This window comes from Callithrix jacchus, chromosome 9 (assembly GCF_049354715.1).
Source record: "Callithrix jacchus isolate 240 chromosome 9, calJac240_pri, whole genome shotgun sequence".
In the NCBI taxonomy this organism is placed as follows: Eukaryota; Metazoa; Chordata; class Mammalia; order Primates; family Cebidae; genus Callithrix; species Callithrix jacchus.
This window is the reverse complement of record NC_133510.1, coordinates 79,071,988-79,086,222: the sequence shown is the minus strand read 5'-3', so window position 1 is coordinate 79,086,222 and position 14,235 is coordinate 79,071,988. Positions and strand designations below refer to the sequence as shown.

The following is a 14,235-nucleotide window of genomic DNA, read 5'->3' as shown; positions in this document are numbered from 1 at the left end:
TACCAAGGAATACAGAAATAAAAGTCACTGTCCCTCTTAAACTTATATTTGAATAGTCTACTCTTTTATAACTGATACAGGACATCTTAATGATTTTTATATTCTCCAGGCTCTTTTGTCTGTATAGTTGTTAATGCTTGTGAATGGGGTGAGGGAAAACAAATAGTCAGATGGGCTGTCTGGGGATTTTGGTAAAGAGGTGTACTCTGTATATTGCTGTTTCTGCATGCTCTCTTACTTCATGGTTATCAAAATCATGGGTGAATAGAGCTAACTTTACACTTCAGACTGTTTTAAAGTTATTCAAGACATAGACACCTATGTTTTACTGATAGAATACTAAAACCTACATTGATTCTGATAGTGGTTCTTTTAATGTATTTTAAATTAGCATTAAATGTTCTGTCTGATACATACAAAAGAATATGTGTCATATGTAAATGGAAGCATAATTATACAATGAGCACTTACTGACCTATCTCAGCTTAAGAACTAGAATTTTCTATGTATCTTAGGTCTTTCTATCTGCTGCTTTTTTATCTCTGAACCTTCCCCAAGAGAGCATGACTAGATAATATATTTTTTCTTTTTATTCTTTGTTTTTAAAAAAATTTTTATTTTTATTTTTTAATTTTTTAGTTACATATGTATTACTAGATTTTGCTTGGGTTTTAATTTTAAAAGAATGGCATCATGGTTTATATAATTTTCCAGGACTTTGTAATTAGCTTTTTTTTTTTTTTTTTAAAAGAGTCTTGCTCTGTTGCCCACAGTGCATTGGTGTGATCACAGCTTACTGCACCCTTGAACTCCTGGGTTCAAGTGTGCTCACACCTTAGCTTCCCTAGCAGATGGGACTACAGATGCCTGCCATGCTGGGATTGTAGCGTGAGCTACTACGCCCAGCTAACTTTAAAAAAAGTTTTGTTTTTTTTTTTGGAGACAGGTCTTGCTATGTTGCCTAGGGTAGTCTTGAACTCCTGGCTTCAAGCAGTCCTTCTACCTCAGCCTCCTGAGTAGCTGGAATTACAGATGCAAGCCACTATGCCTGGCTCTAGTTAACATTTTATTTTCAGTATTCAAATATGTTATTTATAGAACTAGATCATTCCTTTTTAGTGCTATATTTTCATTATATGCATATACCACAATTTGTTAAAATTCATTTTTTTTCAGTTGATGAATATGCTGTTTTGGTCTTTGCTATTATGAACAGCGTTGCTGTGAACATTCTTATTCTTGTCTCTTGGTACACACCTGTAAGAGTTTTTCTAGATACCAAGAGTGGAATTGTTGGATCCACAGAGTATTCAGTTTTATATGAGAAGCTCAAATTGTTTTCTTAGTGCTTATATCAACTTATACTCCACTGACAGTGGTTAAGGCATCTCGTTGATCCTATGCTCTTCAGTATTTGGTATTATCAGACATTAATTTTTTTTAATTTTACTGAGGATAAAAATTGATTATTATCTTGGTTTGTATTTGCCTCATTGCTAAAGAGGATGAATGTCTTTTCATACATTTATTGCCTGTTTTCATTTTTCTTCTATGAATCACTCTTCAAGTCTTTGCCCTATTTTGCTATTATGTTGTTCTTTTACTATTGATTTATAGAAGTTATTTTTTTAAAGAACATTCTAAATAATAACCGTTTGTTAATTATGGGTGTTGCAGATATCTTGTTTTGTGCCTTTTCAGTTTATGATGCCTTTAAATAAATTTATAATTTTAAAATTGAACTTACCGATTTTTTACTTTTTTGGTTGGTGCTTTTTTGTGTCTTTTTAAGGGAATCTCTGTCTCAAGTTTATGAAGATATTCTCTTATTCTAAAGGTTTTCAAGTTTTGCTTTTTATATTATGTCTGTAGTCTTCATAGAACTCTTCTCTGTGTGTGGTAAGAAGTAGAGTTCTATCTACTTTTCCAATATTGATGACCAGTTGATAATCTCATATCATTAACTGAGTAATTTATTTTCCCTATTTCTGTTGTATATCTGGACTCCATATATATGTTTATGTATCTGTTTCTGAAAGCCATCTGCTATGCTTTTTAGCTCTTTAGCTCTCTCTGCATCAGTACCATACATTTAAAATTATATTTTATAATTATCTTTAGGAATCAAATGAATCTTGGATTTAGTAACCGAAAGAGACACCATATACTTTATGATGTTTTTTAAAAATATAAAGTTGATTGATCAATTTATTCAACAGAATTTTATTGAACATCTTTAGTATGCTAGGAAGCAACACCTTCAATATGGCAGAAAGTTTACCAGGACCTGAGAATTTATGGGAAAATAAGGCAGACGAAACTTCCTTTCCTCATGGAATTTAACGTTTAATAGAGGAAGACAAGCATAAAAAAACTATATCATTTCTGTTAATGATAGGTGCTACAATGAAAATCATTTAAAGTGGTAGAATAACTGTAAAGTGGTGGGTACTAAGCCTAAAAAAAAAATGCTAAATTATGCTGTGTTAAAATTAAGAATGTATCAAAAAGCATCATGAAGAAACCAAAGGGCTTTTCTGAAGAGATGACATTTCAGCCCAGACAACAAATGAGAGGAGCTAATAATACCTGGGGAAGGAGTATTCCAGGTAGAAGGAGCAAAAGATATAAAGAAAGCCCTGTGACTGGGGCAAGATGGCCTTTCTTGAGGAAATAACACGATGATTATAGCAGGAGCCGAGTGAGCGACAGGAGAGTAGTAGAGAATGAGGTTGGAACAAGAAGCAGGTCAGACTGTGTTGAATCTTCAGATTAGGGATTTTATTGTAAATGTGATGAGAAGCCAGTGAGGATATTTCTGCATACTGGAAATCTAATCTGTGATTTAAAAAGATCTCTTGGTAAGAGAAAGAGAAAAATAAAAACACATCTAAGGGTTTGGCTTGAGAAAGTAGCGAGAGGGGAGTAGTAATGGCACAGACTGAGACTGGGGAGAGGCAGGTTTGGAGGATGAGCAGAATCAAAAATTATATTCTAGATAGATTTGAGATGCCTATAAATAAATAAGAGGTGATTATAAAGCAGGTGGCAGTTGGGTATGTGAGTTTGAGTTTAGGGGGAGATAAAAAGTTGGGAGTCATCAGTCTATAGTTTTTTTAAATTGCCTTGGAAAAATGATTTTTTATATTTTGGATGAAAAGTGTAAGTGTTTTCATATTTTTACTTTGGAATCTAAGGAGCTGAAATAAAATTTTCAAAACTATTACAGTAGAAAACATTAAACTAATCTGATTTAAAAGATGTGATTATAAAAATGCGAATGTGAAATTATGAATATCTGTTGAAAAATGGGGTCTGTTGAGATGGGATTTCGCCATGTTGGCCAGGATGGTCTCGAACTCCTGACCTCAGGTAATCCACCTGCATTGGCCTCCCAAAGTGCTGGTAAATCAACTTTTCTTAAGATGCAACTCAAGTTTTATAGGCTGAAATTACAGAAACATAAAATGAAAGAATGTGGAGGTCCTCAGGTACTTTGAACTTGCAGTTTGCCGTTTCTTCATTGAGTGTTTTCACTTTGTTTCCTCTCTCTGAAACTGGGAATTGCTCTCCTGTGTTAGATTAGTAAGTTGGCCAAATGGGTGAGAAGCAACTTCAAAGCACTACTTAAATTGGTTATTGGGGCAGCAAGCTTTAAGAGACAGACTTTGGGACCAAATGGTTCTAAGTTAGAATCTTGTCTCTATTGCTTTCTATTTAGCCTCAGGCAAGGCAATCTCTGACTTTCACGTTTCCCTCTCTCTAAAACAGTTATCATACTGATTTTCCATGAAAAATTAGAAATTAGAGTAGACATTCTGGTGAATGTCAAAATTATTTTATACTGCTAATAATTTATAGTTTTTCCAATTACTAATGAGGCTGATATCTTTGTATGTTTATTGGCCATTTGTAATTTTTTTTATGTGAAATGACTGTCTTTTGCTTATTGTTTTCTTGGGAAATATAGAGAGTAAATAGCCCAATGAAAGGCACACCGAAAACCTTAGGGCGCCTTTCATTATCAGCTAGATATATATTTTCATTTTTATAATGTCTGTAATTTGTATATTTGACTCACACATACCTGTAAATTTTTCATGGATCAATAACAAACCAACCTGAAGACAAGATGACTATGAGAATTTATTAAAGGGTTGAGCTGGTAAAATGAATATAACCACCAAGACCATTTCAGTTTTGATCTTATTCCATGTTATTAGCTATACTATTATGTAAATCTATGACATTAGTACTAATTATTTTTCTCTTCTTTCCTTGAGCTGTTGTAGCAAATAGTGACGAATCTCAACTTCTGACACCAGGAAAGATGAGTCAGCGCCAAGGAAAAGAAGCTTATTCAACGCCAACCAAAGATTTGCATCAGCCATCTCTTAGTCCAGCAAGTCCTCATAGCCAGGGTAGGAAGTTGTGGTTTTCATGTTTTGTTTGTTTTTGTTTTTGGAGGGGAGAGGGGAGAATTATATTTTGGGACTATTTTATTATTATTTTTTTAACTATTTGGTTTTATAAGGGGTTTTGTTTGTTTTGTTTAGGTCATCTGTAATACTCTTGAAATGAGCACACTTTCTTTTAGACTTTTAATTTTTTTGGTATTCTCCAACATACTTCGTTAGTTATATTATTCATCTAATTTGGTGATTCTCACACTTTCTGGTCTCATGGTTCCATTGTAGTCTTAAAAATTCTTAAAGACTGTGAAATGCTTACGTTTATGTGAGTCATATCTATTGATATTTATTATAAACTAAAACTAGAAATTAAAATTTTTAATTCATTTAAAGTAATAAAGTAAAGTAATATTACATGTAACATAAGAATTACAATATTTTCTCTCCCTCTACCCTCCAAAAATTTGATTGAGAAGGTTGGTATTGGTTTCTCCCAGGATTTCTCAACCTTGGCACTATTTCTCAACCTTGGCACTATTTCTCAATCTTGACGCTATTTTGGCCTGGACAATTCTTTCTTGTGGAGGGCTGTCCTATGCGTTATATGATGTTTCACAGTATCCCTGGCCCCTTCCCAGTAGATGTCAATGGCACTTTCCCCAGTTGTGACAACCAGTTGTTAAAACTGAGAAATGAAATCTGGTGTTTTGAAAGTTAATGTCTACTTAGGTTATTGAGTATTTTGAAAAATTAAATTTAGAGTTCTGTCATACTTTGAGTAATTAGGTTTGATGTTGTAACTTTATGAATTATCTTTTGAAAGTTGGCTTTAGTAACTTTTTAAATGAGTACTACCTTGTAAATAGTAAGTTACATGGTAATTTTCTACTTTATTTCAGTAGAAGATATTTTTCTAGTCATATTAGATGGAAACACTTTCATATAGCATTGTAAGAACCATAAAAAATTTTATGTAACAAGATGAAAATAATTATTATAACATATATTGCTTAGTTGTTGATGGTATTTTTGGAAAGTTAGCAATTTTATTGCCAAAATGCTTTTTGGAAGACCTGGAAATACACACGCTGATATAAATAAGCTTCATTAAGATAAAATTCTGAAAGAATGCAACGGACCTGGTTTTTTGCACTGTGCACCAGAATTTTCACAATAATAGATACGGTTTCTCCCATTCATTTATCTGTGCACTAGAATATTTAGAGGAATTCTTTAACTTAGGACTTAATGAACAAACAAAAGGATTAGTTACTAATAATTAAAACTACACTTGTTTATTTTATATTTATCATGAATGTTTTCAGGCAAACAGGAAATTAAAGAGTATAGTGAACACTAATATACCTATTGTGTAGATTAAGCAGTTATTAACCTTTTGTTTTGTTTCAATTATTTGGGGTAGGCTTAAATATTTAGAGTAAATTACAGACTTCATGATGTACCCCCAAAAATGTGTCTCTAAAAAATCAGCACATTTTCTTATATAACCTTTATTACATCTAACAAAATTGATGGTAATTACTTAACCTAACATCTACTCTATATTTAAATTTTGCCTGGTTTTCCCCATATCTTTCTACAGTAAGTTTGTTGAAATCAAATAAAATCCATACATCTTATTTGGTTATGTCATTATATCCTTAATGCTAAAGCGTCTCCTTGTTTACTTTTGTTTTCTTTTGTGCCTTTGACTGTTATAAGAAAGTAGGCCAGCCAGGCTCGGTGGCTCACTCACACCTGTAATCCTAGCACTTCGGGAGGCCAAGGTGGGTGGATCACATGAAATAAGGAGTTCAAGACCAGCCTGGCCAACATGTGAAACCCCCTTGCCTACTAAAAATGTAAAAAATTAGCTGGGCATGGTGGCCAGCCCCTGTAAACCCAGCTACTCGGGGGGCCGAGGCAGAAGAATTGCTTGAAGCCAGGAGGTGGAGGTTGCAGTGAGCTGAGATTATGCCATTGTACTGCAGTCTGAGCAATAAGAGTGAAACTTTGTCTCAAAAAATAAAAAAATAAAAAAACTAGGCCAATATCCTATAAACTGTTTGGCTTTTTCAGATTTGTTTGATTGCTACTTTGCAGTATTACGTAATTTGTTTCTCTGTCTTCTATATTTTCTGTAAACTAGGAGTTAAATGTAAAGGCTTGATTACATTTAGGTAGAGCTTTTTTGGCAAGAACTTTGTAGGGAGTGTGTAGTAATTCATGCTGCATCACATGAGAATTCACTTAATATCTGATTGTCCTGCTGCTAGTGATATGAGATTGATTGGTAGATTTGGGTGAGGATAGCCTGATTCTCTTTATTGAAAGTTGCATCTTTTCCTTCCTTATGACTTGAAAGTGAAGATAAAGATATATTTGGCACCTTGCAAAAATCCTGTTCCTAGTCAACTTTTTGCAGAAAGGTGTTTGAATCCTTTGATGATTATTAATTGAATCAGTTACAATATTAGGAGTTGAAAAATGGTGATTTTATAATTTTTGTCATTTTTACATTTGTTAATGAAATTTTTCTTTAAAGAAGATATCATCACTTAGGGTTACTTGGAAAATGTGAAATATAATTAGTTCCTACAGAAAAGGTAGGCTATGTGGGTATTTGTTTACTGCAAAGTATTAATTTTTTGATTGAAGGCATAATGTGAAGTCTACTTCTAGTAGACTTTTTGCCTTTTTAGTATTTTTAATATCATGATGAACTCATGGATTTTAACATATTCATTGTTTCAGTCATTGATAAAATGAAGATAATAGTATTTAGCCCATAGGATTTTAATACAGTTTAAAATGGATTAATATGTATGTATTAATCCTGGTAGATGATAACCACCCACGATAGCTGATATAATAATAATTATTATATTATTACTGTGATCAGTATTTTAAATAAAAAATATTCCATTTGGGTTGAAGGCTGACATTTTAGGCTTTGCTATACTTCAGTATCTTTTAGAGGCTCATTTAGAACTTTTTTTAGTATGAATGGCCCATGTACAACTTTATCATTTTTTGCATTTAAAACAGCCACAGTGTTAGTCATATCTTCATTTTCACTTAAATGTTCCTAGGTAAGTTTATGAATAAATTAATATTTGTAGAATCATTTACATAATGGATGTACTTCTTTGTTAAAGTCAACCCATTGGCTTTTTGTAAAGCAAAATATCTTCCTCTTGTTTATCCACTGAAATTCCATATCATGGTTTTAACATAGAGGAGATTTGTTTGAAATAAGATTATTTGTTAGCTTTTGGTTATGGTAAAGATTAACCACTGAGGTGATAAACAAATGTCCAGCAAACCTCTGATGTATCTGCCATATCTCAAGTACTCATGGACCAGTATTTTAGCTTCTGAATGGAAAGAATCAGAGTCTCAGAAGCTTATTGATAATAATAGCGAGTAACATTTAAAAGTCCTCGTGTCTCTGAGGGCTTTTGTATGCATTAGCTCATGGAATTCTTACGAAGACTTTATGGTGTATAAATCATTGTTCTCCCCATTTTACAAATGAGGAAACTGAGCAGTTGGTAAGGTTTACAACAAGTTTACATAGTATATAATAGAGCTAAACTTCGAACTTAGATAAAACTCAAACTTTTTAAGTTACAGTCAATTTTGTCATGTTTTTGGAGGTTCAAATTTTTCAGACTTTAACTCTGACTCTTGAGTATTTTGATAGAATTCCATTATGTGTACAATGCTTTGGAGATATTTTTTTGGGGGGTAGTACCTAGGAGTGCAATTGCTAAGTCACATGGCAAGTATTTATTTTACTTTATAAGAAATAGCCAAACTGTTTTCCAAAGTAGTTGTATCATTCTTACATTCCTCTTAGCAATGTGTGAGCAGTCCAGTTGCTCTACATCATTGATCTTTTTTATTTTAGCCATTCCAGTAGGTATTTAGTGGTATCATATTGTGGTCTCAGTTTACATTTCCCTCATTGCTAATGCTTATCTTTGACATCTTCCTTTTGCAGAGTATCATTTCATATTTTTGCCCAATTGAAAATTATCTTGCTTGTATTATTACATTTTAAGGATTCTTTAATACATTTTAATATTTTGATAGCCATGTGTATTGTGAGTACTTTCTTCCAGTCTTGGCATGCCTTCTTATTTTCTTAATGATTTCTTTCAATGAGCAGATGTTTTTAATTTTATTGAGGCCCAGTTTACCAATTTTTTTCTAGGATTCAAACTGTTTTTTTCTATTAAATTAATTTTTGCCTAATGTTGCAAAGGATACTTTCTATGTTTTCTTTTAGAAGGTATAAAGTGTCAAGCTTCTGATTTACCTCTTTATTTTGATTCTTACTTTTGCCATCCTAGGTTAGAGTTCTCATTTTATGCCTACATTACTGAGTGGTACCATAGCCTCCTAACTGCTACTAGAACCTTGCCCTACAACATACCAGTTCATCTTTCTTAATAAAACAACTAAACACAACATTTTACATATTTTGGTGAGATTATGATGAGCTCAGGGTTCTTATAGGTGTATATGACCAGAGAACACATGGGTCCTATTAAGTAAATCTCTGAGGAAAATAATATGATAAAAAAGAAAGATAAAATTTTGAATGAAAGTACCACTTTTTATTATTAAAGCTTTTAATTTAAAAACTAGCAAGATGCCTACATTGATGTCACTCTCATTCTCAAAAAGACAGCGGCTTACTGTTGCTTAGAGCAGTACAGTAGCACCTAAGTCTGGCTGTGTCTGAGTCGGTGGGAGCTTGCTTAGATACGAGATTTCACCCCACGCTTTCAGAATCTCTAGGGTGAGGCACAGTAACATATGTGTTTATAAAGCTCTCCAAGTGTGTCTGATGTAGCAAAATTTGGACCAGCAAGTGGAAACCAGCAAATGAGAGCGTAAATTTAGGCTTCATAATCTTTGGTAGTCAAGGTTCTTAGTATGACTGATTTTACTCTACTCTTCAGTTTTATCTTGTGTTTCTCATCATTATGGATCCAGCTAGATAGCTTTCTTCACTGTTGCCAGCGAGACTGTACTTTTGTTTGTCCTTGTCCTCTACTGTGAAATATCCTTCTCCCTTCCCCTTGCATATCCAAATAACTTCTCATTCTTGAAGGTGTAGTTTAAATCTATTCTCTTTCATAAGGTTTTCTTAGGTGATACTGTTATCTCTGTTTTCAAAATTCTTATATCATTGCTTTGGGGATTTCACAATGTGCTGCTTTATATTATTATTATAATAGGTATGTTTGATTTCTTCAAGCAGTTTTGTACAGAGAGTTAAATGTGTTAAATTACATGCATAATGAATGATTGCTTAAAATCAATTTAAGAATTTCATCTATTCTCATTATTCCTGTTTTCTGGCTGAATCTCTGTCATACATTTTGACTCATACCAAGTTAGTGTAGCTCATCGTTCTTGGAAATTAATTCTTAAGTTTTTTTGTACTCTGGTTTCTTTCTGTCATTTTAAGATGTTTTTTAAGAGCTGGGGAGACTCTGACTCTCCTTATTAACCCCACGCATGTCAAAATACATTTTTATTTGTTACATGTTTAGAATATCATGAATCAGATTATTCAAAAAATTGTGTATTTTCTAGATTGTTTTCCTTATTTAAAGACTTAATATCAGTTTACTTTAAAATAATTTTGCCTTGAGTACAATTATAGTCTCTTAAAGAGGATGGTATTTGTTTTGACTTATTTGAGCCTAACATATTTCAATTGCTTATTAAGAAAGACAGATATGTAAGGGCCAGGTGTGGTGTCTCATGTCTGTAATACCAGAACTTTGGGAGGCCGAGGCAAACAGATCACCTGAGGTCAGGAGTTTGAGACCAGCCTGGCCAAGGTGGTGAAACCATCTCCACTAAAAATACAAAAATTAGCCAGGCATGGTGCATGTCTGTAGTCCCAGCTACTCAGGAGGTTGAGGCAGGAGAATCACTTGAACTTCAGAGGCGGAGGTTGCAGTGAGTCAAGATGTGCCTGGGATGTACTCCCTGGGTGACAGAGTGAGACTACATCTCAAAAAATAAAAAATAAAAAAGAAGACAGAAATATAGATTAATTAGGCTTGCTTTCACCCTTTCCTCCTCTGCTTTTACGTAAGGACAATGCCAAAGGAGCCTGGAGACTAAATTATAGCTCATCTCATGGGCAAATAGGTGATTTCTTCTGTGTCATGTTTGAGATTATTATCAAAGCTTCATGAATGCTATAACTTATCTTGTAGCTACTTTTTCGTTCTTGGTTGTAAAAAGCTATTTGTACGTTTCTATTTTTTAAAAAACCATCTTTTAGTTGTAGTGCTTTGTGAGAAAATATATAGTATTGCTTTACTAAAACTTATATGAGTCCATTTCAAACTAATCTTTAAATGTTTAAAATTTTAAAACTTTTAAAACAAAAACTTTAGCCTGCTTAGTCAGTTTTATCAAAATTAACAGACCATGCTTGGTTTACCTAGGCTTGAATTAAAATATCTGTTCTTAGTTTTGTGTCTGTTATCCCTTAGTACATTCTTTTAAACCTGCAAAGTCCCTTCACTCTAAATGCTTTAGCAGCACTAAAAATATGATGAGTCTGTATCCACTACTTAATAAGAAACTTTGAAGGCAATTTTCTTTCATACAATTTACTAATGAGAAGATAGTGTACCAGATTCCCCAGGGTGACAGTGTTAGCATTACTGGTATGATCTTGGGTGACTAACACAGAGTACTTTCATTTAAGTGGTTCACAGATAAAAAAGATCTAGAAACCACTTTCTTCCATGAATCGAAGCAGTTCCTCCTGTCTTGGTAAGACATATCTAGTGTCAATTCTGAGCATATGTGGGACTATACACATATAGCAAATGTGTTTTTGAGTATGTTGGATGTTGGAAAATTGTTTTGCCTGAAAGAGGACTTGTAGTTAGACCCACCCCTCCATTATCTTTAATTTTCCCCCCAAATGTTGTGCTTGGTTTGCAGCCAGAGGTTGTTTTCTTTAGAAATAGTATAATTACAGATTATGCTCACTTTCTTCTGAGTTTTAAAATCCTTAATGCATTAAATACCTGTAATTTAGATTTCAAGTTATTATTATTATTATTATTTTTGAGATGGAGTTTCTCTATTGTTACCCAGACTGGAGTGCAATGGCACGATCTCAGCTCACCACAACCTCCGCCTCCTGGGTTCAAGCAATTCTCCTGCCTCAGCCTCCCGAGTAGCTGGGACTATAGGCATGCGCCACCAGGCCCAGCTAATTTTTGTATTTTTAGTAGAGATGGGGTTTCACCATGTTGACCAGGATGGTCTCGATCTCTTGACCTCGTGATTCACCTGCCTCGGCCTCCCAAAGTGCTGGGATTATAGGCGTGAGCCACAGCACCCAGCTCAAGTTATTTTTTAAGATACGGTTGTTTTTTGTTTGAAGTTTCTTGTCTTTGGTAGTTGCTTCATAGAGCTATGAAAATATCTATTGAATAATGAAAGAGAAAATAATATTTGGCAAATTCAGAAAATAAAAAATATTTTAAAATCTCTTATAAAATGTTATGGTATCTTTCTTCAATTGTTCCTATATTCCTACAGGAGAAACTGAAATACTTTGAAAGCCTTTTTGGAAAAATAAGAATGAATAATTCAGCTTTGTTTTAAGTATCTTTACAAAGATGGGAGATAGCTGTCTTATTCTTGCCAGGCCTTATCAATTGCCTCTTTAACAAAGCAGAAACGTGAACATTAAGAACACCAAAGAAGGTTTTAAAATAATTTTTAATTTTGTGGGTACATGGTAGGTGTAAACGTTATGGGGTATGTGAGATGTTTTTAGGCAGGCATACAACACCTAATCATCGCATCATGGAAAATGTGGTATGCATCCTCTCGAGCGTTTATTCTTTGTGTTATAGACAATCCGATTATATACTCTTTTAGTTATTTTAAAATGTACAATTAAATTATTATTGAATATAGTCATCCTGTTGTGCTATCAAATACTAGGCCATATTCATTCATGCTCTTTTTTTGTACCTATTAAGTGTCCTCAGCTCCCTGCACCCTACCCTCTCACTACTCTTCCCAGCCTCCTGTAACCATCCTTCTACTCTGTAACTGCAAGGGTTCAAGTGTTTTGATTTTTAGATGTCACAAATAAGGAATATTTTTTCCTTGAAAAAATGTTCTTTTATTTACATATTTTAACTTAAATATAACATTTAAAAATTATCAACTATTACCTGTACTCATTTCTCAGCTCTTTTCTGTTGGGATTTAACCTGCTTTCTTTTGCAAGTCTGACAGATCTCCTTTTTAGCAAGACTGATAAAAGTTTTATCTGTAGAGTTGACTACTACAATTTTCTTCTTCTTATCTGAGGACTAGAGAGGACTGTTTATATTTTTAATAAATATACAACCAAGTAATATCAGTACAATCTACTAATATTTGCATAATTTCTGAGAGAAAATAAAGTTTCATAGAAAAAATTCACAGAAATTTTTAATATTTTTTTAGTTTTTGCAACTTTGAACATATATACATTTTATTTACAAATGAAACAATGAAATTTTAGCAAGTTGATCTCTTTCTAGGTAAAGGAAGGATGTTTTTGACAGATGGTCAGATATCCCCTGGGGAATTCAGTATTTTTTGAGTCTGCTCTATCAAGCTGGTTTTCATTTAGCCTGCTTGTAAATAGTCCTGTAGTGGAAAGCAAGAACAAAGATGATTTTCGCAGCTCCTGCCCTCATGAATTTAATTTGTAATTGGGAAATTTAGGGGAAAGAAATAGGGAAACAGTGTAAGGATATATGAAAGCTTAATGTAAGTGAATTTTCAGTTTCAATAACATAGCAAAGTAGATGTTCAGAGAAAGTCCTTCTAGTAAGAATATCACACTACTAAGTACAATGTCTTAGAAATTTAAAATGTGAATTGTCAGTAAAATAAGGGAATTAATAGGATGGACAGAATTATTGAGAAAGTGGGACTCCAGAGGTAATGAGCTCTGCTAATTTCTGAAGGCCTAAAGCTTGGGTTTTAGCAAGAGAAAGGAGTGAAAGACAGTGGTGCATTCATGAAGGAGATTTGGATCTCTCATCATAAAATGAGAAATCCTGAAGGGTAACATATTAGTTAATGAACCGGAAAACATGCCCACAGAGGAAGACTGTATTTGCCTATCTTGGTCTTGATTCTAGGTGAAATGATGGGAGAGGAGAGTCTTCCTTGAGAAATTGTAAGCACAAGCACATATTTATATGGTTTCGGGGTCAAAATCCATATTATCTCTTTGCCAAAACCACCCCTCCATTTAGTTTAAAATAATTTTGGGTTATTAGTGTACTCAAGTGCCTGAGAATTGACACAGATCTTCTTTAGAGAAGAGTATTTTAATCACAGACCTCAGTGAAGTATACATGAGCTCATAATTTAAAATCAGTAATTAAATCAAGATACCATTATGCACCTATAAGAAAGAATAGCTTAAAATCCAAAATGCTGTCACCACCAGATGTTGGCAATGATGTGAAAAAAGAAAAAAAAAAACGCATGGGAAAAAAACCATTATCAGAGAGAATCCACATAAAGTACCTACTGTGCAGTTGTATGAAGTCTGCATCAGTTGGAACTATCAGTTACAGAATGAAATTTAATAGGCGAGAGTCATTATTAAGGGAGATAATGCTGAGGATCTTTCAGAATTCATGAAAGACAACAACTGTCTGATTAAGGAGGCCCCACAATTCCCAAGCAGGAACTCTAAAAAATAATAGTCTTAATGCCGATGTTTGGTAAAAAGAGAGGCTCAGAAGTA

General features: G+C 33.5%; 1 protein-coding gene across 9 annotated transcripts in view; it reads left to right on the top strand.

Moving 5' to 3' along the window:
* Window positions 1-14,235, top strand: part of OSBPL8 (oxysterol binding protein like 8) — a 207,104-nt gene that overhangs the window by 101,462 nt on the left and 91,407 nt on the right. For 6 of the 9 annotated variants that reach the window (XM_078336914.1, XM_078336916.1, XM_009004262.5 and 3 more), the window contains one exon: window positions 4,284-4,421. In XM_078336914.1, the coding sequence (XP_078193040.1) occupies window positions 4,284-4,421 (138 nt within the window). The remainder of the gene's footprint in view (window positions 1-4,283; window positions 4,422-14,235) is intronic. The other 3 variants (XM_078336918.1, XM_017976224.4, XM_078336919.1) reach the window with 1 other exon arrangement.